Source organism: Stylophora pistillata, chromosome 12, assembly GCF_964205215.1.
Source record: "Stylophora pistillata chromosome 12, jaStyPist1.2, whole genome shotgun sequence".
NCBI lineage: Eukaryota > Metazoa > Cnidaria > Anthozoa > Scleractinia > Pocilloporidae > Stylophora > Stylophora pistillata.
Window position 1 is genome coordinate 26,721,982 of NC_142530.1, and position 25,952 is coordinate 26,747,933.

The 25,952-nt window shown below is 37.4% G+C and overlaps 3 protein-coding genes across 3 annotated transcripts; 1 reads left to right on the forward strand and 2 right to left on the reverse strand.

Annotated features, from left to right (window-relative positions):
* The first annotated feature begins 12 nt into the window (after positions 1-12).
* Positions 13-4,805, forward strand: LOC111341226 (uncharacterized). The gene is made up of 6 exons (XM_022948182.2): positions 13-525; positions 1,424-1,555; positions 2,213-2,269; positions 2,404-2,474; positions 2,999-3,095; positions 4,050-4,805. The coding sequence occupies exons 1-6, from the start codon at positions 100-102 to the stop codon at positions 4,308-4,310; spliced, it is 1,044 nt and encodes a 347-aa protein (XP_022803917.2). The 5' UTR covers positions 13-99; the 3' UTR covers positions 4,311-4,805.
* Positions 4,806-5,601: 796 nt separating this feature from the next.
* Positions 5,602-15,631, reverse strand: LOC111341360 (autophagy-related protein 9A). Its single transcript, XM_088740677.1, has 24 exons — positions 15,068-15,631; positions 14,497-14,544; positions 13,886-13,946; positions 13,446-13,565; positions 12,567-12,702; positions 12,364-12,466; positions 11,754-11,853; positions 11,510-11,626; positions 11,183-11,200; positions 10,740-10,839; positions 10,443-10,483; positions 10,098-10,160; positions 9,238-9,312; positions 9,035-9,144; positions 8,795-8,835; positions 8,201-8,296; positions 8,038-8,076; positions 7,660-7,839; positions 7,461-7,544; positions 7,294-7,360; positions 6,856-6,935; positions 6,620-6,760; positions 6,239-6,372; positions 5,602-6,118 (listed from the first exon to the last, which is right to left on the reverse strand). Exons 1-24 carry the CDS (start codon positions 15,183-15,185, stop codon positions 6,097-6,099), a joined length of 2,094 nt encoding a protein of 697 aa, XP_088596803.1. The 5' UTR covers positions 15,186-15,631; the 3' UTR covers positions 5,602-6,096.
* A 2,264-nt stretch (positions 15,632-17,895) lies between these two features.
* LOC111341998 (uncharacterized) lies at positions 17,896-22,344 on the reverse strand. Its single transcript, XM_022949045.2, has 2 exons — positions 21,698-22,344; positions 17,896-18,184 (listed from the first exon to the last, which is right to left on the reverse strand). Exons 1-2 carry the CDS (start codon positions 22,188-22,190, stop codon positions 18,039-18,041), a joined length of 639 nt encoding a protein of 212 aa, XP_022804780.2. The 5' UTR covers positions 22,191-22,344; the 3' UTR covers positions 17,896-18,038.
* Between the last annotated feature and the right edge of the window lie 3,608 nt (positions 22,345-25,952).

Below are 25,952 nucleotides of genomic sequence, written 5' to 3' on the forward strand. Positions count from 1 at the left end.
AATGACACGTAGAAATCGAAAAGAATGGCGGACGCTGGGTGGGAAGCTGGCGAAGTTCAGTGGTATTGTCTTGTACGGGACATTTTCTGTTGATTTAACATGAAGAACTTCTTTTTTGTGGGATTTTTTTTCCAAGTTTGCATTTGCAACTCAGAAACTGCACTGTATTCTTCAGAGGAACTGGAAATCTACAAGTTATTTTTTAAGCCGTATGGAATCAACTTCAAAAGTGATCTCATCTCGAAAACTTCAATAGATTTTAGCAACTGTACGGATCTGAGAGAAGCCTATGAAAAATGCAGTAGTATTTCTTCCAGCCTCCCAAAGCTTCAGTATTCGTTAATCAGATGTCCCAGTGGCAGTTATAATTGTTTCCATAATTACACACTGAATTTAGATAAAAATTTCAGGGCATCGCTTAGGAAAGTACAGACTACGGTGGGAAATTTGTGCAAAGAGCAGTGCTGGAAAACAGTGCAGCTTGTCACAGACAAGTGCATTTTGACAGGAAAATCAGCGATAAAGGTAATGGCATTAATTTATCATTAGTCGGCCGAGACTAAGGAAATAGTAAAGGTCCGAATCTCAGCTGTGCGTGTTTTGATCACATGAGAGTATCATGATTGTCACAAATCAGGAGATAAACTTGGAATATCGAACTTGAAGCACGATAAATTCACCGGTGTTAATGGTTGGAATTGCGTTTTAGTCACCTCAATTACAACTTCCACTGTTTTTTGTTCTCTTGCACCGTATTGTAATTTAACCTTTTAACTCCCAGGAGTGATTAACATGTAACTTCTCTCTATAATATCCATACATGATCCAGCAACCAGGTTATGGGAAGACTCAAACCCATCAGATGGGAGTTGTTGTCATGATCTAACACCAAATTGTCCCAACTGATTTGTAGGAAATTATGTAATAGCTAAAGGGGAAAATTAACAATCTGATCTTGGAAGTTTAAGGATCAAAGCTGTATTAAATGCTTTATTCATTGCTTTGATTTGGTCAAGAGGATTTCATGGTTTGCAAGCACAGCTTTAAGGAGCAGCCTTTGAAACCATTTTATGTATGTTATGCTTTGTAGAAGAAAAGTTGATTTCAATTAGCAAATAGTGGGATTTTTAATATCCAAGAACTGTGGCAAACACAACTTCATTATATAAAGGGTGTTTACTGTTTTTAGTGGTCAGTGTTATTCTTGCTAAATTTGAAACTCAATTTCCTAGCAAGGTTTTAATTGATCCTTTTTAGGGTCTCAGTTTTGTTTCAAACCTGTGAGAATATAGAAAGATTTCTGTTGTCTTACACACCCTTTCTAAATTTCTGAAGAGGTTATTTAATAGAAATTTGTTGGGCATTAATGTTTCATGGCCTCATCATACCTAAATGGTTGCTGATTTGTTGGTATCTAACATAGGAAAGTGATCAAAAATACATCAGGTTTGTGAATGAAGTTCTCAAGTCCCTTTGTAGCCAGCAGGATGGACATTCATGTGCTGATAACTTTATTAATGGATTATTGAAGAATGAAACAGGCAGTTCAATCCAGGTAACACAGATTTAACAAGTTTCCTTTAAAAATTATTATACTTACTTTGCTATCATTTCAGATGCAATATAGCTAAGGCACTGTGAAATAAAAAAGAGGTAGTGACAAATCTCAAATGAAATAAATTCTAATTAGCTTAATAACAGTCATTGACTTATCTGGATTTCCAATTAAAAAAAAAAAAGATCTAAAAGAATTGGCTACATTTTTACAAGTATCTGACCCAAAAGGTGAATAGTCAAACATTATTCAGTGTCATTTGTCTGAAACCAAAATAAAAATAAATCCTGGAATATCTACAAATTGCAGTAAGATGAACTTTGCCTTGACAAACTAACAGGAATTGTTCACAAAGAAAATTCCCCCATTAGTTCAGTGAGGTTAACACTTGCTACACATATGGTGACATTTTGTAATTCATAATGAGAAGTTGGATGAAGGCTTCATGACTAATTAACAACCATTATGTGACCATCAGTGATGCTACAATAAAAGTTTGTTTTGTGTTTCCACTAAGCAAGATTATCACTCATAATAATTTTTTCATATTTGTCTAACCATATACTTTTTGTCATGTACCACAAGTGAATTTACACATTTAATTTTATAATTTGATTGCTGGAAACTGATATCTGAATTTGCTGCATTTTTAAACAGAGTTGTGATGTTACCACAAGTTTAAAGAAAAATATATGTTCCAGCCAGTGTTATAAGGTACTTTATTTGCTGATGGGTTCTGTTCATGTCAGGGAAATTAAAATGATAAATTTGTCGATTATCTCCCAGAACTTCCATCATGTGATGAGTAATGTGGGTGTTAAATTTTACCATTATTATTTTCCATCTAGGATGTGGGGAACTTTTATAACACCCTGAAATGCTGTGTGGGGTCAGTTTTGAACATCATGGATTGCCACAGGTTTGTGTAGTTAAATTACAAATACTAATAGGTTTGAAAATCATTTCAGAATCTTTGAAAATTAATGTGATTTGTTATTTCATTTGCATTATCAGTTAAAGTCAGTGTTAAGGTTCTGAGTGTCAACAAGATGAAAAATCATTCAGTCAGCACAAAGTTATATTTTACTTTGAAACCTCTACCCACAAGACTGCCACAATTTAACATTATGCTAATCCTTTCCATATTGCTGACATGCACATCAACAACATGGCCTTTTTGGATGCGGAAATTAACTATAAAACCAAAATGTTGAATCACAACTTTTTTTTTTTGCATTTTCAGTATTTTTTTTAATTTATTGAATCATTTCTCCTCCACAATTATTAGGTTTTTCATTGTTTTTATTTTATCCAATTGTTACCTAAAATTAAAATGAATAACAATGTTGTTGAAATATGTTGTCTTATAGTGGTCCCCTGTCGAGGATTTTACTTGGTAAAGTGATAAGATTGGCATGTCATTGATAATTTTCTGTATTACAGAATCAAGCCAGAGAACAACAGTTATGGGGTTTTTGTAAAAGAAGGGAAAAGGTGTAACATACACAAAATACCACCAGCTTGTGGAGGAAATCCCCAGGTGAGATTTATCCTTTGGGGCTACAATTACCGTATTTACCCGTGTATAAGTCGACCTTTTTTGACCAAATTTACACCCTAAAAATTCGACCTCGACTTATACACCGGGTATAAAAATCAACTTCAATTGATTGTTTACGCGTTGCTTATTGACGCTAAAATATCACAAGTCCATTCAATTGCTTTCAATAGGTGTGATATCACACCTTTCTGGTCTAATGTTGTCAGATTCAATAGAGCGGCTTTATAAACAATTTTCAGAACTACGAGCAACTCGCAACAATTATAAGTTATATCTCTTCAAACGATTCTCAACATGCCTAAACGAATGAAATACTCCGCTAAGTACAAGCTTTTAGTCATCAAATTTGCTGAAGAAACGAACAACTGTGCGGCCGCCAGGAAGTATAATGTGAACGAGAAGCTGGTTAGAGACTGGAGAAAGAATGCTGATAAGCTATCTCAAATGCCGAAGTCAAAATGTGCTGATCGAGGGAAAACCTGTCAGTGGCCAGAGCTGGAAAACGAACTAGTCACCTGGATAGAAGATCAACGAAAGTCTGGTTACATTGTTACAAGTGCCTGGAATGAGAAGCAGGGGAGGTTGCTCAGCAAACAAAATGGCGGCACGCTCGATAACAAGTGAAGAATCTTTGCTGTTTTTTCCTCTCTCAGCCTTGACTTTCGCTCACATTTCATCCTAAAAGATACTTGATAATTCAAAAAAATTAGGGTCGACTTATACAAAGGATATACGATAAAATTGGCAATTTCTCAGGATTTTCGGGGGTCGACTTATACATCGAGTCGACTTATACACGGGTAAATACGGTATACCATTTGTTATGATTTTAGGTCACCACAATGGCAACTTTGAACAAATGTGAGCTTGGAACTCTGATAATCAGATTCTCAAAGTGTGTAAGGTGACATTCTGTTCATTGTTTTATTTTAGTGCTCATTGACATCTCCAAACAAACCCACCTCACCTCCAGCGACAAATTCATTTGAAGGGAAACAGATTGCAGGTGCTGTTATTGCTGTATTGATCTGTTCTGTTGGAGTGGCAATTGTTGGAAACTACTTTTACAGGCGCATGAAGAGAAAGCAAGCAATTCGCTTTGAAGATTATGGCTACTCAAGACTCAAGATGCTTGAGGATGATTTTTACCACGATGTTGAGGATGATGATGATGAAAACTCAGGATTAGTCTAGATGTAGCACTGCAGTTTCCGTAACACAAAAAAATTCTTGAAAATGTTTGTCTGTGAAACAGAATTAGATACAAGTCTCAAGGATCCTTGATAACTTTAGAGTGTGTTGATGTAATTAAGTTCTAGTTGTGAAGTTTTGATACAACTAAAACGTTTTTGTATAGAAATAATGGTGGTTTTGCTCTATTGAACTTCACAGCTGCTAAATCTTGAGAGTATATTCTCAGACCACTTTAGTAAAGTTTTGTATTTTTATAAATAGACGGTATAATGTAACTATAAAGATTTACAATTATATTTCTTCATATGCAGGGCAAAATAATCTAAGGAAATGGTTTTTTTATTGAGCTAGAACATGTATTGAAATAGCTTGCAGTTATAAAACCAAGAAACAAACTGGAAGGCTTAGAAAAGTAATTATTGATTATTTCGTCAGCTTGTTTATTTAGTTTGTGTGGAAAGCAAGCAACATGTGGAATAAAATTTTGTTAAGATATATTCCTGTATGTCTCTTTGTAAGCTTACATGATCTCATTATCCATTGTAAGGGAGAGAAGTTTAGAAACCTCAGACCCTGACCATCTTAAAAGCAAATGTAAGGAAGGATAGAAATAGGAAAGCAGGAAAAAAGAGGGAAAGAGAAGGAAGAAACAACCCAGAATCCTCAATTTCAATTATCACATCCACTCAATGGTCAAAATCACAAGTTCACACCCACTTTTTAAAATATGGTTGTTTAGGGACACAGCACATGGAAATCAAGATGCAGACTGAATGGTGAAGGAAGCTTGGAAGTCATCACTAGCATCAAAGGACCCTTTTGACTTTAATAACTGACATTTGCTAGCGTTTTTTAAGCTTACTAGAGAAAGATTTCAACGCAGGAGTAACAGTAGATGAAGTGGCTTGACCGTCTGAGTGAAAGTAGTTCCCAGAAGGATAGTTGTCAGATATATTGACGGACATTTCGACAATCCGAGCGGAAGTCATTGGTTGGGTCAAGTGCCATTCATGACTCTGGTAACGTCTTCCGTTTATAATGTCAGGACTAGCTTCACAAAGACGATCAGAAGAGTACTGAAACATAAGCTGGCAAGCGACGCACCTTTTATATGTCTTAGACCGGTGCCACCAACCCTGATTAGAAAGGCAATCTGTGCATTCAAAGCGGTTTTTTTTTAGTCACCTTCAACTTTAAACCTCGCCATTTGGGCCAAATTAGTGTGCCGAGAGGTGAATAATCAGTTGGAATTGCACGCAAGATACGCAAGTTAGGAAGAGAGAACAACAGCTTTTAGAAAAAACAAACTACTTTATTTGGCTTCATATGCCAACTAGCACAATTACACAATGGTTATAGCCATGGGAGTGCCTCTGCTATTCAAATGAATTTTCCGACAGTTCAATTTGATACAAAGCTAAATAACTTAACCCTGTTTGATACACGTGCACAACACACATTAAATATGTTTGAGTTATCTTTGAAACACATTTTAATCACATTTCAACGATATCCCGAGTAAAATTGTTCAAAACTGCAAAACAAAAAATATATACAAAGATGTCCAATGTCATGTTTCCGAAGTTCGCGCAGCAGCAAATTGATAAAAACGCGTTTGCTCACGAACAGCTCAACGGTAAGGGAAAAAATTAAAAACAAAAACAAAAACTGGACCGGGGATTTCAGAGCATTGTAGTCGTTTTATTCCTCGTCCATCCCTCTTCTAGAACTTAAAATTCAAGCTCATCTGAGACATCAACAGTTGCCTCTTTTAATAACATCATTATCACACGATGTGTGCATCGTCTCTGCGGAAAAAAAAAAAAAAAAAAAAAAAAACCAAACCATCCTGTTATTCATGTTATTCACACAAACTACTCTATTCCAAACTGGTTACAAATCGTTACGGTTTTCGAGACGAATCCTACCTCGTCAGTTCAGTTTCGCTGCCTTCTCCAAAATTCTGCCCAGATGTCCCCGGCCGTTGTATGTCTGTTGACGTCATGGAGGCGACACGAGCTGTTGCTCCGGCGGACGGTTGACCTGCTTGACGATCTCGCATCTGTAGAAGGTTAGAAATTCGTGTTAAATGCACATATCTGTACTTTTTACTAGCCATGCTGTCTGCGACAGAACGTGACGCTAACCTAGCACCCCGTTTCTAATATTCAGAGAAGGTGAATTAGCGGAAGAGTATCACGGTCCAATAAACCGACAGAGAGGAAACAAGATCAGTGACACAAAGATGCCACGCTCTCTGAAAGCATGTCATTATCAAGCCTTACGGTACTTCTTGAAATTCTCCCTACCTGATGCATATACATCATGCTGGAGTTCATGAGCATTTCTCTTGCCTGAGCCTGTTGTTTTGGTGTCACACTAGCAGTACCCAGTGGAGCGAGGGACGGATCGCTGAGGCTCATAGAGTTCAGATAAGGTAAAGCTTGAAACTGTGAAGACAGCGGGGGAAAAAAACAAAAAACTCTTCATGAATAGATACTGATGTGTCACGATTGTGGTTCGTCAAACGCAAAACAGCACTTACACTGCCTGATCTGTAATCTGGAAGTGAGTTGGCGTCCGACATTACACCACTGCAACTCAAGTTCAGACCTTCTTGGACCGCTATGGCAGTAAAAACATCACACGAATTTTAATGCTACCTACTAAGTATTAAAAGATAACCTCTACGGCCCCTGTTTAGTAAAGAAGGAAAACAATAAAGAACAATAAATCAAAACGACACCGACTGGCTTTCTTGCGATGTGAATCCTAACTTAGACTTTCTATTGGACCCTCCTTCTCCATCATTTTCTATCCTATCTCGCTGACCAGGGTGGGGGCGGGGGGGGGGGAGGTCCAAGTATGCAGACTAGGGGGACACACCAGTATATTGTTCTTTGACGGATACGGCTGGAACAAATTCCGCAAATTCTTCTCGATGAAAATTATCATAATTTTATTGAAAACTATTCACACGAACCGTTTTCCCGGATGGTGCTAATGAACTGAGCGCCTTTTTCTGTTGGCTTCCAGGTAGGATTCCTTATCTGCAAAACAACATCATCAAGGGGAATAGAGTTTGTTGATGAATGTAAAAATTCACATTGATGTTCAAAACATTCCGCGAAGAAACCAAGGACAACTTACTGAAAATTGCACAAGGGACAGTTCCGTTTTGCCATGTTCAGCCTGTTCATATTGAGTTGCTTCAGTCAATCCCTGGGTAAGCCACTGAAATTATACAGAAACAATGAGCTCAGGTTTACAAGCAACGAAATAGTAGACTCTCTCCGCAAAAAAATTAAATATTGTGAACCAGTCAGTGACACTATGAACACATATTTACTTCTGGGTTTCCATGTCTCTTGACATCCATTTGCGCAAACGAGCAAACATCTCCGACACCAACAACATCAACTGTGAAATTCCTAAAGAAATCCACTATATCCAAAGACTTGTATCGTAAGTGGAAACACAAAAGGAACGGTGTAACGATAGGACTGAGGAGCTCTTGTAGTACATACTCCTGCAATGACAACGACATCAATTGAAATAGTTACTTCTGTGTCATGGGAGCTTCTTTCTCTTTAAAAGAAGATAAAATCTTCGCCGGGCATTATCCTTTTTACCCAAGTAGAATTCTGTGCCTACATGTCACTGGATTACCAGTAACCTGAAGGATGTTAAAAACGCCAGTATCCTCCTGACGAGTGCATCAACTTACCGCTTTATACTGAAACACCTGGGAAAACTTTTGCCGAACCTGAAATACAGTTCAACAGATTGACTGTAAGACAATTTGACATGAACTACACAATTGCCAGCAGATATATCTCTTTTACATCAGGTGCATATCGTTTATGAAACAAAACAAAACGTTGTACAACCTCGCTTGTATGTGCCTTGCCCCTCCACGAGTCTGGGATATAATGAGTATGAGACACAATTTGTTTTAATAGTTGCTCAGGGTCCCACACGGTGTTCTGCAATAATATAAAAAGTATGTCGAAATCCATATCTTCCAAATTGCTGTGTGAATCGTACAGTGGGTTTGTATAAATAACGGCCGTTACTGGTGAAAACCTCATACAATGAGTTCTGACCAAGCACAACAAGTATACTGCCCTTAAGCAACCAATCAGGCGTAATTAGTTAAAATCTTTATCTTTCCCTGCCAGTTACGCGTGTTTTCCCGCGCTCGGCAGGTGTTTGGTTTCGCGTTGACTTCCGACTGGTTGATTGCGTCTAAGAATGTACCATTCAAACCGCCACTCTACATGATTGTCAGTAACAGATCTTCAATGTTGAAGTGGCTATAAAATCTTTGAACAGCCGTTGACTTTGCATTAATTTATAATTTGTAACCAAGCACCAGCTCAGTCCAAAATTTTGGAAACCAGACATGAACAAAATTTTAAAAAAATAGAATGTTAAGCATACACCCTGTAAGTTTAAGCCCAAGGAAAGAAACATATACCAACCTCGTCGGGAACAAAAATGTAACAGCCTCTTATTATTAATCCTGAAAAAAATTAAAAGGGAGTATGATGTTTGTAAAAACTCTCAAACTTCTGTATGGAGTGGTGAAATTTGAGACGGTGACTTTCCAGGGCCAGGCCGAGAGTATAAAAGTACGTCAATATTCATGCTAAGACACTCCGTTCTGCTACAGCAACTGAATTGAAGACCCGACATCGATAAACTGACTCAAAGCTGGTTACCTAGTACTGCTATAGCAGTGAGTACATGTTCCGCCAGAAGAACATCCTTGTCCAGAACAGTGAATATCGTCAAAATGGCAAAAAGCGCGCCAGCGAAAAATGCCATGTTCCTACCAAATCAACATAATGGAGGCAAACTGTTATAGACGGTCTTTAACTATCGTCTCTGCTGAAGATTAAACATAAATTTTTGACGGACTTACTTGGCTATGATGGCCAGAAATGGCGACACGAAAAGATTCATGTACTTGGAAGCTGGTTCGTAAGCTTTACTTAATCTAAAGAGTAAGAAGAAAATTAGACGAGTAAATCTGAGTCAAGTGCACGAAGAGGTTCAGTTGATGTAATCCGCGCTCTTCTGTCCAGCTACCCCGCCTTAACTTCTCCTGTACTAAAGTCGAATTTCTCAGCGAGACAACCCATAAGTTAAAGGGGAACTGAAGCCTAAAAATGAACCATTTTTAAATTGCAGCTTATAGTCCAAATAGCAATGTTCGAGGGTTTTTTTCAGTCTTTGGGCCCAACTTCGCCTCGAAAAAATAGTTTAAAGTGGTATTTTGGCCTCGTAGTACGGCGGCTCAGAAAAGCGATGTCAGCGGTCATTTTAGCTCGCTCTTACGTCACTGATGGGCAAGAAAGATAATAAACCCGTACTCTTCATACAGAAATTTAGTTTGGTTTTGGAGTTATCGAAGTTGGGTGACTTGTAATGGGGATTAACTATGAAAGTGAAATAGTAACAGTTGTTTTTCTTAAGTTGGTTCCCCACCACTGACGTCATAAACGACCGCTGCTGACCTCTTTTGAGCCGACGGTCTTACAGCCCCTAAAGCGGGAAGAAGGCAACTTCAAATCGAATTTTCTCGTTAAAAACAAGAAGTGAACGAAAATGAATATCGACACTTAATCTTACTCCTCTAAAGCTAACTAGAAATGAATGCAAATAATATACCAATTTCAGACTTCAGTTCCCCTTTAAGTGTGCTTTGCGAAATTGGATACAAAATTATTTCAAACAGTTGTGCAAAACCGTACCCAAGGTGTATCGTTCCCTTACAGTTACCTCGTCTGCAATTCGTGGTCCAATTCATTAAAATGCCGGAAAAACAGCCTGCCGTAAGATGACCTGAAATGGAAATACAGCGTAACGTGTTTTACCAATTGAGAAATTAGACTTGATTGATCCCTGAAGCTCTCTCCAGTCCACTCGGCTCCTTAGAGCAAAATTTTGAAAAGGAGAAGTTAGCTATGCTTTCAGTTATCCTTACCGGTAATTCAGCAAGTGTAATTGGGACTGAAAGCAACATAACCATGCACAACTAACGTGACAGTACAGCTTATCTTTAAGGCTCCCCTTTCTTAAAGAAATCGATGCATTTGAATGAAAGCTACACTCTAGACTTCTTACCATTTCCGGGCCCCAAATGCATCAGGTTCCCTTTTCACCATCTTCAGATTAAAGAAACAGTTCAAGTCAACAAATGTGCTAAAATGGCAACACACAATGAATACATTACAGTAATGATAAAATGATCATGTCAATTTATGAAAAAAGAAGTACGAAAGAGCTAAAAGTATACTCAGACATAAGCACGATGTCGATCAGAACAAGCCGAAAACCGCTAACACTAAAGTAAAGATTTCCACACTAGTTAGTTGGTTCAAATTTTACAAACCTACACTTTAAATAGTTTCTATATCTTACCTCAGCATAAGTAAAGAAGGAATATAAAATCACCCAGATAAAGATGAAAGGGGATAGTATGAAGTTTGCTATTCCGATCCAGAAAATACGTCTTGCCAACCTAAAATACGAGTGATAAAAATAGCATGTGTTCATTAGACAGTCGTTCGTTGAGCGAATTCATGAATGAAACTGGTTTAGCCGGAGTGGACCATTTGAATGGTTGTTTTTTACAAGAAAAGGCTCCTTGTCTACAAGTAGGTCTAAAACTTCTGTCTTAACAGCTCAAGAACAAAAAAAAAAATGAAATATTTCAGTCATAACGGCACAAGAAGAAAAAAGAATGGAACTAAGTCTAAATAGAACACTATTAGGCATACTGCTTGAAATTAACGTTAATTGTGTTCTACAAAATTATAGGCCAGGTTTCCATTGATTGTTTTCAGTTTTCTTCATCTACTTACCGACTTGCTAAGGAAAACCTATAAGAAAGAAGACAACAACACATCATCTAATATTCAGTGCACATCTACTTTCTAACAAGTCTGTATTTTTGTATGTTTGTTACCCTTCGTTGACATGTACATGTATTGTTATGGTTGTAACTAAAAATTTTTATCCATTCCCCACCAATCAGTTAATCTTGTGTAACTGAACTTACTTGCTTAGTAACAATTTAGCTGAATCTTCTGGTTAGGATAATAATGAAAAATGACTTTTCAATTATTTCTTGGAGGGACTTCATTGAAGTATTGTTGATAACAGTTCCATCAATTTAATTTGTCACCAACCTGTTTGCTGGGTTCCTGAATTCATCTCTAAGCTTCCAGTTGTTTTGGAAAGGACTTCCTGGGCCCCAGAATAAAATCATTTTTAGATTGTACTTCATACCCTCTGTCAAAAAGGCCCTGGTTACCAATCACAACAAAGGGTAAGAACAAAAAACTGGAGAATTGTGTCAATATACCTAGTAAAGCCTGAACAAATTGAGGAACCTAAAAATACATTATTTTGCAAGTACTTCACATAACTCACCTTTCCCCAACAAATGGAAAGTTGTATGTGCAAGAAATAACTGACTTGTTTTGCATTGCTAGCAGGTAGTTTTTCCATCTCAGAATGCGGTGATGGATGTCTAATAAAATAACAATTGAGTGAGGCACAATCTATGTGACTGCATACCATTTAACTACGACAAAAATAATCTAATATTTGAGATTTAATAAAACAGAACAAATATATTATCTTTTTCATAAAAAAAAAAAGGCTTCTATTTCTAATGATTTACTAGCATTGTCTGATCTACTGTTTCTCTCACAGGGGAGAATGTGTCCCAGTCAACGGTTTTCTAGAGGACCTTCAATTCTTGTCCTTTTGGAAGGGGGAATGGGGAGAGGCAAAAGAGCCTGGAGACAACTTATTTGATAAAACCAAATTACCTTGTTATCTTGATGCAGCACCACAGTTTCTTTAAAAACTTAAAGTTTCTTGAGATGCTTACCCCCTTTATTGCAAAATTACAATACCTACATGGAAATAGCAGTCTATTGCTTAAAATAATTACTAACCACACTAAAGTTCTACAAACAAAGTATACAAGCAATATAGTCTCTTAGTAATGCTATAATGAAAGGGAAACACAAACCAAGTTCTGATAATTCCTCCTTATGAACACACATTTGATGAACTTTTTGCACTTCTATTAATCGTTTCTGAACATCTTGCCACTGTAGGTTTGTTAGTTCACTCTGTAAAGACATTGAGATATTTCAAGAGTAATTTCATTTAATTCTAACATTATTGAAAACCTGATACCACTTACTTGAAATAGGTTGTGATTATTCTCACCTCTGATACTTTGAGTGCATCCTTATAAAATGCTCGTATTTCCAGAAGCTTAAAGAAATGAATTACAATTCTAGCCACACGTATCAACCAAAAAATAAATGCTAAGATCAGACAAGCCACAATCGCAGGCTCCATGCTGCAAAAGAAGACACATGTATGTTATACTTGGATCTTGTTTTATTAGATCAAAAGAAGCAGTAAATACTCAATGTTTGTTGAATCTTTTATACTGTACTGGTTAAATAAAGGATGGATCCAGTCAATTTCGGTTTCAGTTTGAAATGGCTTTCAAAATAATTGCTAAAAGGAAAGTCCCTAATAGATAAATGCAAAAAGCTTGTACTTTTAGAAAATGTGAACTTCACCAGAATTTACTTCTGACATCTCCAGAGGGTTTCAATAAAAGCCAGTTAACAGTGGTCTACTGTGGCCTATAAAACCTCTTATCACTGTCTGTTTAGCCTGTGAGCAGAGTTTTTCTTATGGCCCCTTTTCAGAAACAGCTGCTTCACTCACAATTGGCAGCTGCTTATCAAAAAAGTTAGAGAACCTCCTGGACCTCAAGAAAAATAAGTATGAATTCACACTACAGGTGTCTCTATCTTTTTATTCACCAATGGTTTATCAATCCATTAGTATCAAACAATAGTTAATAAGTTAAGATTTTGTGTGAACCAGGGCTCGACACTAATGGTAGCCAACTAGCCACAGACTAGTAGAAATTCAGTTTTGGCTGGTGGTTTTCAATATTCACCGGCCAGTTTGGCTGGTAAACAAACTGAAATTGTTGTAACATCTGAGCTGTCACTAGCCACTTGGCTAGTAAGTTGAAAAGTTAGCATCGAGCCCTGAAAATGGACAGAGAATAACTGGACTTACTGTTCTATTTTGTGGAAATACACCACATTTGAAAATGAAGGATTTTTGTGATGAAACAAGATGTCATAATTCACACAAAGTACCAAGAAGGAGGAAAATAAGACCACAAAGACAAATTGACTGCAAGGTACAAAAAGGAAAAGCATGGCACAATCAGTATGATTAATGCTTAAAAGTTATTAGAATCAACCCAAAATTTGAACTCTATCTATTAACTCTTTTACATCCAAGCCATAGAGAACCACAGACATCAGACAAATACCATATTAAAACTAAGGTTCAATAAAAAGTGAAAAAAAGGAAGGAAATCCCTTAGAAAATGGGCTTTCTAGATTGTAAACTCAAATTTAAAAAAATTTATAAGTGTGATGGCTTGGATCCACACTATCAAATGAAGAAGTTTTTCAAATTGAAAAAGGTATTACAAACTTGTGTCTTACATTAGTTCAAAGACTTCCTTCAGCAGAATACAAACAAATCCATTGTTCCTATGATATTCATATATGTGATAAATTGTTAAGGATTTGACTTGTACAGGCAAATTGTCTCTACTTGAGCAGAGAAGAGGAAGATAAATTACTCTTCAACAAATTTAACTCCCCCCATCAGCTCTTGCATTTCCATGCAAAAATAACATTACTATTACTTAGCTTCTTGCTGGCAATCTAAATGAGGAAGGGTCAACACCCTATTAAACACTGATAAGTAAAACATTGTTTAGAAAATGAAGTATGAAGCCTGTAGCACACAAATTTTGCTAAATATACGAATAATCCCAGCCACTGAGGAAACTTCAAGCCTATAAAAGTATCCTGTTAGATTCTTATTGGAATTGTATTGATAAACTTGAGCTATTTTTTGACACATCAGCCCAGCTGTAAGCATAATCTGTACAGTGCTGTTTATTTTTTCAGTTTTGATTTCATGAATTGGTCAGTAAATCTCTGAGATCTTGGGTTTTGCAGAAAAGAAAACAGAGTAGCACCTTGTTAGGATAGGTAGGTCCATATGGAGCAACATAATAAGAAGATTGTGACATTTAATTGAAAGGATATCCTTATGAAGAATTCATCAAGATTCTCAATGTGATTCCAACACCCTGCATAAATGAAACAATGATGCCATTAATTTGAATGTTGGTAAATTATTTGTAACTTTATGGTGGACGGTTTGTCACTAAGAATTGCTTTTCTGTAGATTTTACAGACATGAAGATGTTATGACTTTTACCAGTCTGAAAATCCAGTCTATAACCATCGTGCAGCTAACAATTATTGACAAAGACCCAATTAATACTACAACAAATTGGTATAATTACAGCAATACTGGGGTAATGTTGTACAGTTTGCCTAGGAGCTCTGCTTCTATTTCTGCACCCATTCAATTATTGATTAATAACTATACCTCGGTTTTGTCAAAAAATAGTTAGTTTTACCGTTCCAAATATCACACATGGAAAACATTTAGTACGCTGTCAAGATACTTAGGTTGGCACAGCATGTCCTTCCCGCCTAAAAACCAACAATCGTGACAGCCATACATGTAAACAAACCACATTGCGCCCAGAAGCAGGCTTAAACGTACAAATGCATGTACCCTGAAAAATATGCATTCATGATCACCTTTCTCGACTTCCTCAAATCCTCGGGTGCCGATATCGATATCTTGTGGCGGTAAGTCCTCTTCAGGGTCATCTGAATTTGAGTTTAATCGAGTGTATTGCGTCCGAAAACCTGCCATATTTTGTTCGTTACTTTCCTACGACAATACGTTTTCCCGGATTCCTAAGACAAATAACGTTACAGCGATAGCTGACAGTTCTCTCTTCCCCTCTGTGTTTCGAAAAATAATTCACGATGCAAGAAAATTTCCCCTCGGATTTCATGTTTTTAGCCCCATAACGCCCAAAACATTGTCCATACAAGCTTAATTCCTTGCAACACAGAGAACATCGAAATAGCTGAACTACGCCATTCACATAGGCGTCATCACGAACACGAAGGCCCCTTTTCTTGATTTTCCAGATTCCACAACTTCTTGAACTTGAGTGCGTTTAGAAAGCTTTGGTTATCAATCGTAGAGGCAGTTTTCCCAAGCTGTATTTCCAGGAACTTGAAATAAAACCCAATTTGTGTTGTCTTTCGTCAGTCTTTTTTTTTAGTTGAATATTATAATTCATACCTTTGTGTTTATATTCCAGAGAGCATGCGCAGATTCTCCTGAAGGCCCAAGCCTCCGGGAAGCCGCGCGGTTATCACAAATTTATTTCTATTTTGCAGCTTTGTCATCTTTTCTGCCTTTCCTTTCAACCATTTTTTGTCTGGTGAAAGTTTTACTTTTCCCTTAGAAGGAATTTTTACTTCCTGAACCGTCGATTTCAGGTGGTCGCATTCTTCCTAAAAAAAGAAAAACACTCTTTGTGACAAAGTTGAACATTATTTTCCCGGGGTTGGTAATCATGTTCTATTTCCGCCTCTTTCTCGGGTCAGGTCCTCGAACTTTTAATTGGCTCATATGGGCAGCTGGTTGTTGTTTTTATATGGTTATCCGCCAGAAAAACAGCTGAAAGATCAACCTGCAGACAAAATGTAATTTTATTCTAATTCTTACGAGGTAGTAGTAGTAGTAATTTATTTATCCACATTTCACAATTGAGTATAACTCGTTTTAACGTGAACGTGCCAGGTTAAAATAAAATATATATAACAAGCTAGACAATGATGATAATAATAGTAATAAAAAGGAACTATAAAATCATATGGGAATCATGATGCATATATAGGAAATAAATAGGAATCAATAAAACTAAGAGGGAAAAAGCAAGGGATAAAATAAGCTATGTACAAAAGTTGCATTCACACTCCACACTGATAGTCAAGTTGACCTCGTCCAGCATTGATTTAAAAATATTAAGAGAAGGAGCTCTTCTTGCATAGTCAGGTAGATTATTCCATAATCTTGTAGTGACGTATTGATATGACCTATGCATGAATCTGCTAGAATAAGTAGGCTGATCAAGCTTGCAGAAGCCTCTGAGGTCATATTTATTATTACGAAATAAAAACATCTCCCTAATATTATTCCACCCCATGTTATATAAGCATTTATAAAAAAGGCAGAGAGCATGAGAATATCTGCGATGATCTAGGGTCTTCAGTCCCACATGGTCAAGTAAGGTACTTTATGAGTTTGACTTAGTGACTGAGGTTAGTGGTCTACGTGGCAGTTCATTCCAGTGATTTAGCTGTAACATTTTGCTAAAAAAATTGGCCCGTGATTTTAGCCATGGACAAACGCTCTGTTTTAGGCGCTTTCTGGTGATATGGTGTTATTGAGGCCAAGTTAACTTCTGTAAACCATACGTTCTCTTTGTAGAAAGTACGAGACTGGCATAGTCATGCCCCGGGATGGTAAATCTAGAGTTCCCGGATGAAGTAAGAGCTAAGCTCATGCACAGATCCTCTGAGACTGAGGTGCAGCTGGACTAGACACGGGAATCGGTGCAGAGGAAACACTTACCTTCGAAATTCACCATATGATAATCTTCTTATATTGCTAATCTTAAAAGAAGGAGAGAGGGAAAGATACCAGATTGCTTTGTCAATGTAAACTACGTAAGTTATTTTTTCAAGGGGAACCAGGGTTTCGCATACAGCCATGACTGACCCTTAAGCTGCGGCCCTACGCAATGAGTTCTCTAGATTGACAACAAAGTATCCGACCTGAAAGTACTAGGGTGCAAAAGGTTATTTTATTATTTTTTTTTTTTTGCCTCTCTTGATAATAAATTCTGCAGTGCAAAGGTATTACGCAAGCAAGGTTATCAGTTTATAAAGGAAATGTATTGCTGCATCGGTGGTCAAGTCAAGCAATCAGTTGATCTTGTAATAAACTATCGATCATATCTATTATCATTTAGTCATTCATTATTCATTATTCATCATTTAGCTTTAAGAAGTATTTCGTATTTGTCATATGTTGATGTACTACTCCTGAAACGGAACCACCTCTTCTTGGTTGTCGTAGTCAGTCCTACACGAAATTGTGACATTTAGGGATTTTATACGAACTAAACAGAATTTATCGCGACTACTTTAGAAGAGTCGATTTCACTATTTTATATACTTTATGATATCTCCTATAATTATCGATCATATGTTGATTACATATCTACAAATATTTTCATTCTTGGTAGTGTTTTCTAATGGGCATGAAGAGTTAAGCCACCATGTGTACATGCTAAAAATGTAGTTCTCTGGACTGGCAGTCCATGTTGGTCTCAGTCACTGAGATAAACATGGACTGTCTCCACTGATCCACAACCATCTTAGTTACTTTGCAGTTTCTTCTCACGTTCAGTTTTTGGTACTTATCTTCACAAGCTAACTATTCATTTAGGTTTCTTTCTAATCGGGGTAGATTATCTCCGTGAAACTTAAAATGACTCAAATATCGCAACCTACTGTGTAGCATGAAAATTTTTCCGATTTTAAATGTTGCATTGAGTTTTTGCAGATTCACCATCTGCAGGATAAACTCCCGCCGCGAAAAAACTTCCATGGTAGACGTTAGCTCCTCCATGAATTCATTTAGTTACAGTTGGTCCGTAAGTTCCAACAGCGGTGAAGTGAAACTGTCCGTATTGAAACTACTGCGTAGGAGAGTTTTCAGAAAAGGTTCCTCGGTGTGAATGCAGTAGTCGCTGAGTCCTTCCAGGCCGGTACTGTCTGACCAAATATCTACAAGGAAAAGAAAATACAAAACACGTGTAAGTAGCTGGGGTTTATTCAGCGATTTGTTGAGTTTCAGTATAATAAAATAAAAGTGTTGAACCTTAGCACTACTTGACCAGTAAGTGGCCTTGTATTTAGTTTGTTTTACATAAACTGACACACGCGGTTCTTTCATTGACTGCCCAGTCTCTCTCAGTTTTAGCCTAAAAAATGTCAAGCAGGCTTCAAGAATTTGAGCAAGAGAAGAAATCTTCCGTTGGTAATTGGGTTAAAGCTGATTGTTTTTATCACTCGATCAAGGCACTGAGGGATAATCCCGGTCGAAAACAAAATGAAAAGTTTATCTGTCATGATACACACTAAGGTGTTGCCATTTCCTATTTTAATGAGATTAATCTGGATTTAAAAAGAGACAGATAAGAGTATGAGCGTTGGATGAGAAAGATAGATCTGTTCAATCAGTTTTTATTTACGCTTTGGAGGTATTCAGCGAAAATTTGGAATATGATGTAGTTGAAAATAAGATCACACAAATGTTCAAAGTACACATGTTTTGAATTTAGGCGACTTTATTCCCAAGCCAACATTAAAGCTCTAACCTAACACAGGAAGGTATATAAAATTCATTTTTAGTCTTTTGCCCTGTAAGGACTTTAAAAGCTGCATTTTTACATCGTAAGGTAACTGGGAGCAAATGAAATTGTTTCAGTACATAAGGCATCCTCATCACCTTTTCAGAACCAACATGGATTACATGCCGCACTCATTATGTTGTTGTTGTCAATATGCCACACTCCTTATAAGGACACTAGTTATAACTTGAGAGTGTACACCTTTTCAAATGTGTTTAAGGTTCGAAAGACGATGTGTAAATGACCACAAAAAGCCAAATATGCTGAGAGTATAGCTGTGGACAAGTGCAAATATTACCTCTAGGGATCGATAGATAACGGTAAGAAGGTCGACGCCCTTTATCTGAGATCTGTCATTTGTCTGCGCCGTTATGTGTTTAAAAAGTGCAATCTTTCATCGCGATGTTTTCATAACGGGACCATCTCGTTTTCCTAAAACGACAAGGCTTTGGAACCAAATAAATCATCGAAGGTAGATTTGTACCTTAGGTATTACTTATGGCACGACATTCGAGTTTTGATTTTAACATCCAATTGATTAGTTATAAGCGGGTGTTTTTCTTGCTAAAAACATTGTAAACCATTAGCCTTGACGTTAGATATGGCTAAATTCCTTAAAGTCATCTTACAAAGGTCAGTGAAAGTGTATGATGTAACAACAAGAGCACAGAAACCTAAGATGGTGTAGCACACATTTGCTATTGCATGTGAAGTCGAGCATGATGGTATTTTAACGCCTCCTCGGTAGATAATGTTTCATCAGCATAATGAGTCTACTTCAAATGATAAGCGTAGCAAACTTTGCCAAATAAGAAAGGACGTTTTATTTTTGAATATTTTTCGACACCTTTTTCCAAGAGCCAACCGGATTGTCAATCGGTTGCCAACAGATAAGCGAGCCAGGGTTGTGGTCGTGCCCTCATCTCTAGGGTGGCCAATTCTGATAACATGCGAAAATCGTATGACTCTTTTAAAATCTGTGTCAGCTTGTTATGATCAAAACCGGATCATAAACGCTATCAGTTTCAATATGTTTAAGAAAGATTACTACAGCTTCTAAAAAAAATTTGTAAATGAATTTTTAAGAAAGGAGTCAATTACTTCTGGTGATTCTAAAACCGTCACACTTTGTAATAACGAAAGTCATAATTGACAAAACATTTAACAAGAAAGATCTTATCTAGGACTTTAACCTTAACTTTAAGAACACACTGGCTCAAACTGATAGACGAAAGCCAAACTAAGATAAGTAGGTATCTCAGCCTAAAACAGGGTGTCTTAACTGACATTTCCTTCTCCTTAACATCTGTAGAGAAGGAAAGTAACACCGGATATCAAATACCTTCCTGGGCTTGATTCTCTCAGGTTGCCGTTCGTATTTAGTCTAGCATAAATCATTTTGTGATTGGATTTTTATGGTTTTCACATCAATTCGACATCGGCACGGTTGGGGATCGATAAAGCGTAATTGAGTTGCTATCTATGAAGAAGATCATAAAAGAATTTTTAATAAACTTCCCTCGAGTTTGTTCACGGAATATAGAAATATCATATTGTTTATTCATATGTGCCTTTTATGAATGATAAAGTTTATTCAGTAATATGACTGGACCACAAACAATTGGGCTTATTTTTTTTATACCAATTTCTTGATGCAAATAATAGGTGGAGGAAACGAGTCTATCTGAGCCTTGAGATATCTATTTTAAACAATGAAGAATTAATGGAAACTGCTATTCTCGAAAATAGCCAAAATATTTCAAAACTTTGGTAGAAAACATGGGTAGCAGATCTAAGAATTCTCTAGAATAAAGTAAGCTGATGGATTAGTTCATTTTCAAATTGTGAGATAATTAAATGACCTTAGCCAACACAAAAGTGATCTTTATTTTCCCGACCAATCTTTTTCTAAGTAATTGTCATAAAACCGAGCGCTTTCTCTGACGGAATAACCGTGACCACACAAACGTCATATCAGTTGATTGACGTGTTTAAATGGTCGGCGCTTCTGATGTATTTAGAGAGAAAATAAACCTCTGCCAGTAGATAAACATGGAAACAAAAATTACATTAATTCTACGGGGTATCTTTGTCGCGAACGTATCCTTCGGGAACTATTTCAAATGTCTTTCGGATGAAAACGATGCTAGTTTTTAAATGAACTGAAACCATTTCCTCCAGAAGTGTCAGTTCCGTTCGGGTGAGGGGCACGCTATAATTAGCTTTAGGCCCATGTATTTATGGCACTCCATAGCTCCTTCAGTATTTTTCTTTTTTTGGAGCCTCCAAAAAAACTTAACACTTCTCTGAGGCAACATGGCATACAATAAATAATGGAAGGCCGTAAGGGTACATGGCCCGAAATGTAATCCCCCTCTTAGCTGCGGAGATTATACTTTACAGTTTCTTTGATGGAATCAGTGAATTTCGTAGGAAAGAATGTACCAGAAAATTTCCCATCAAGGGGTGTTCTGTTGATTTCAGTGAAAATATGACCAGTTAAAATAAAAATGCCTCCTTTCCTTATAAGGCCTTGGGTCAAAAGCGGGAAATAGGAATGCGAGAGCCAGGTTTGGACGTAAATCGATCCTGCCTTGTTGAAAAGTAAATGAAAGGCAAGATTTCTACGTTGTTGTCTTTTTAAATAGCGTGATCAATTTTATGTTGCACCATGAAAACATACGGAGAACCAGTTGAAAATTTAAGTCACTGGTATGTAAGCATCAAAAGGAAAAAGGTCAACACGGCTTTGATTAATAGTTTGCTGAAAACTTATAATAACAATAAGCCCGGCGTTTTTGCTCTCGGAGCTGCAAAAGATAGTAACTAGGCTCTTGTGCTGAGCTGATAAGAATGCAAATAAATAAACAAACGCAAAGTAACTTACCTTGTCCTTGAAGAAAGCAATCGTCTTCAAGCTCGTGATCGTTGATCAAAAAATCTTCTCCCAGAAAATCATACAGCTGCGGCTCGACAGCAGATTTTGGTTCGGCGTGTATCCTTTGATCCTGATCTAGTAACTTACTCAGGTGGTCTATCCACTTCGTCGCTACTCTTAAGATGTCAATCTTTGAAATATCCACAGAGTGAGCCAAAGGGAGTGCGTTTTTTAAGTCGATGAATGCTTGGTTTACACCTTGAATTCTTCGACGCTCGCGTTCATTCGCCGCGCGCCGCTGCCGGCTGACTCCTGTTAGCATGCGCTTTCTTCGCCTCTTCAGCTTGCGCCTTCCTTGTTGAGCGATGGGGCTGCTGACATTCTCCAAGTCTCCATCCCCGCTGATTGAAGAAGAGGTCGGGGAGTTTTCATCTGAGCAAGAAAAAGGCTCAACAGTATCATCCTCACAAGTCCACGAAGCTCGGTGTTTTCCATACGACATGTTCGGCGAAGTGCGAGGCGCGTTTCTCGTGTGATCTCTTTTGGTAATGACAAGCTCAAAATGTTTCTAACTGATGGTCCAGCGCGTGAAAGGCGACACCACAATCAAAGACTGTAGATGAAGTCGATGAAGAGAACATTTAAGGTCGGGCTTCCATCGATTTTACGGTATTGGTGTCGATTGCAGTAGATTGATAAACCTTTTAAAAGCCATTAGTTAAAGTTTGATTGGCAGACTGGACCAGACATCCTTTGATGACTCTGTCCAAGCCCTCTTTGGAGTTCCAAACATTTTACGAGCGACATTCTCTCGTCCGAGAAATTTTTCTGGGGCATTTTTTTGTCGTTACTGTCATCTGTCAGTTGCAGACCGCCACATGGATCCTGCGTGGGTGCGAGATGAGCCGCGGGTTAATTGTGTCTTCGCGATTATAAGAACAAAGGCGGTATCCTACTAGAGAATCATAACTGCTCGTGAATTGTTCTACCCTGGTTAAGCCATTTATTAATGGGAACTAATTAAAATACGTTTATATTAACGGTACGTTAGAAGTCAATAGGTTACGATAATGTTGTATACCACTGGATTAAGTCAAGCATATCATTTTGATATCAGAGTTATTTCATGACGCACCAGTGAATAATTCATAAAATTGTTAGGTTGGGTGGGTAACGTTTCGTTTTCATACTCTTGAAGATTCGGACGCACTGGCATCCAATCTTGGAATTCACTCATAGTTCCGGTATTTACTTCGGAATTCTTTTCTAAACAAGTTTGAATTAGCTTGTACGTCAAAGTATTGAAAGGAACATAGTAATGTTAAATTGAATAACAATCGAAGCAAATCGATTGGGTGTCAGTCGATGTGTTATGCACACAATTAAAAAACTCAGTTTATCCTTCCAATTAATGTTAACGAGGTGTTGTTGCTTGAATGCCAAAATGCTAGGTTAGGCTCCTACATCGACAGTCCACAAAATATGATACCAAAGAAATACTAGCTGATGCTCTGTTGATAAGTTCACAAGTGAAGATCATAAGGCATGGCGTTAGAAATAAAACTGGTAAATTCACAACACGAACAGAATTTATGTCGAGAAATTTCAATGCTGGAAAATTGAAGCGCAAAAAGAAGCCTGGGGGCATCCGATTTAACTTGAGATCAGATGCCACCACGCATTGAACGGAGTGGAGCACGAATTGGTAAGACGTTAGACAAATACAAATGTATCATTAGGATTAAAGTTTCCGTTAACTGGAATTTTTTTATTTCTACCCACTAACTTCCAGTTCCCGTGGCATATTCAGGATTAAGTGGATGATTTTATAACTAGTACTAAGTGTCAAGATAAAGGAAGGAACATATCTTTAGCAGATTTAGGACACACTGAATGTGCAGAGATCTTTTTCAAGTGTGTGTCCTTAAGAATCATGTACTTTAATATTTCCAAACAAAAGACACACTTCATCGAAGAGGCTCCTTAACACCTACTGATTGTTGATCAAATCTGAACGACCGAAATCTGCACCGATGGCAAAATTATATTTCTGAACCTTATGCGCGTTCATCGTGAAATAAGCCACAGATTAACCTCATGAAGTGGCAGTCAGCTATTCATCTTTCCGGGGCGACAAAGCTTAACGTTCGTCGAACATAACGAAGTCTGTGATTTATGCCGGTGACTCAGTTATGCCGCAGTAAATGAAACCCATGGAGGCAACACTGGGCAATTAACAAGCATTGTTAACGAGGACCTGGTTTTAATGAATTTCACACGTTTCAATTGTTGTGGCTGTTGTGGTTTATAGTTATTGAGATCCCTGGTGTCTTGTTTTGTACATTAAGAATCAATTAAAAGTGGGCTTCGAAGCTAATTAAGAAATCAGTTCTAGCGACTTCTAAAGACAAACTGCGCGGCCCATAAACATTCATAGTTAATCATATTTGGATATTTTCCCAACAAGAGAACGTTTTGGATTACTTTGTGGACACAAGTGCTGACAAAATAACAAATAGAATTTGTCTCGAATGAAATACGCCACTTTTCTTCTATCGGTTTCTTTCATGGTGTTCTTACATCGTGCTCTACACGCGTGTCCAAAACCGGGAAAAAAAGGTCATAGACCGGCGTTAGTATAATCATACTCTTAAACGACAGTCACAGAACAAGGTCAGAAAAATGTGTGCTCAACAATTTGCCGAAGCAGTTTTTTCGGGGCTCGAGAGATATATCATAGAAATTGCACATTTTTGAAGTTGTGTCCAGTTCAGCTCATCAAGTATTAAACAATGTAAAAAATCTGGATGGCATGTTAAAACACAAACTTCCTGTATTCTTGAGGCTCACGTGACGTGTAAGGTTGAAAGAAGGACTGACGTGCTATGCTCGCATCAATTGCGCAATCTACTTCCGTGCACGCGCGCATAAATTAGGTCTCACTGGCTCTCTCAAACATAAATATTCCGGCATTCGTCAAATCACCAAACCTGCGTAATTTGTTTATTGTTTAAAAGTGGAATCATTGCTATCGTCATTAGACCCTGAATACTTGCAGTTAACTTTGCTAAATCCTTTTGAAATTGTTGACAAGCTATAAACTCTCAACCTATTGAAGTTGACCTTTGGATAATCGAGTAAGAATTCTTTGTTGAAAAAATGACATAAGTATGTTGAGCATGAGTCAACGCTTGTTCATAATCAATGTCTGTCATTTCCATGACCTTACAGGTATGTGGTGTGTGGAAGAATCCTAATAATCGACTGAAATTTTTTCCCTGCCAGAGGCTCTTTTTTTAGTGATGAATGTTGTCATTGATACGATTGATTTTATTTTAAAAAAAAAAAACATAAAAAAATTCTTGTTGTCGCAGTTGGTCAGAAATTTAGACACCACGGTACTATGTTACCTTTTCTTTCCAACCCTGTGGCAATGGTGCAATGACTCAAGGAAAATTTGTATCACCACAACATGATCCATTTCGTGCCATGTATCAGATCTGGTCTAATCGAAAGGGTATAATTCAGGCGAGAATTCGACCACTGAACCACCAGTGCTTCTCATTAACAACTTGAAGTTTCTTTTGTGCAGTTGCTAAAATTGCCGCTTACCTGCAAGGATCATTGCTTTTCGTAAGAGCTCCTTATTGAAGAAAATGACAAAAGTATGTCATGCATGAATCAAAGCTTTTTTCCAATCATTGTTGGTCATTCAGTTTCATGCCGGCAGTGATGCGGTGCGTGGAAGTTCAAAATGCATGGATCATAACTGTTTCATGCTTGTTGTTTTGTGTGATCAAACAACTTTAACCAAATCCTTGTAATGATTACAAAAAAGTGTACTTTAATGACTCTAGTTGCAGCCTGAAGTATTTTAATGAATTGTCTCTATTAGGCTTTTAAGTTTCATTCACAAGAGGGTTCTCTTCACAACTGCGCATATGCAGTGTTAATATGACATGAACAAAATCAACTGTACAATTGATAACTATATTTAGTTTATATGTAGGTCGTGAAAATTTGAAATTTGTGGCCAGGTGACATAGTTCACAATCAAGTGTCCACGTTTATCAGTCTGAGCTAATCTCCAGATCAATTAATCATTTGGACTCGGAAAGCATACCTTGTTTCATTATCTCAAACATTACAGTCATTGCTTCGAAATCTTTAGATTGTTCCAAATTCAATACTTTTCCTCAATGCCAAATAGAAGATATTACGCGAAACTTTTTATAGAATGCATCGTTTTGGCGTTTTGATTTGG

Excerpts from the sequence above, each read along its gene's own strand:
- LOC111341226 (XM_022948182.2), top strand. The coding sequence starts at position 100 with ATGAAGAACTTCTTTTTTGTGGGATTTTTTTTCCAAGTTTGCATTTGC. Across the intron at positions 2,475-2,998 it reads AACATCATGGATTGCCACAG|AATCAAGCCAGAGAACAACA; the intron begins GTTTGTGTAGTT and ends TCTGTATTACAG. Across the intron at positions 3,096-4,049 it reads CTTGTGGAGGAAATCCCCAG|TGCTCATTGACATCTCCAAA; the intron begins GTGAGATTTATC and ends GTTTTATTTTAG.
- LOC111341360 (XM_088740677.1), bottom strand. The coding sequence starts at position 15,185 with ATGGCAGGTTTTCGGACGCAATACACTCGATTAAACTCAAATTCAGAT. Across the intron at positions 10,484-10,739 it reads CCTTCTTTACTTATGCTGAG|ATGGTGAAAAGGGAACCTGA; the intron begins GTAAGATATAGA and ends TTTAATCTGAAG. Across the intron at positions 7,361-7,460 it reads TGTCCCTTGTGCAATTTTCA|ATAAGGAATCCTACCTGGAA; the intron begins GTAAGTTGTCCT and ends GTTGTTTTGCAG.
- LOC111341998 (XM_022949045.2), bottom strand. The coding sequence starts at position 22,190 with ATGTCGTATGGAAAACACCGAGCTTCGTGGACTTGTGAGGATGATACT. Across the intron at positions 18,185-21,697 it reads TTGCTTTCTTCAAGGACAAG|ATATTTGGTCAGACAGTACC; the intron begins GTAAGTTACTTT and ends TTTTCCTTGTAG.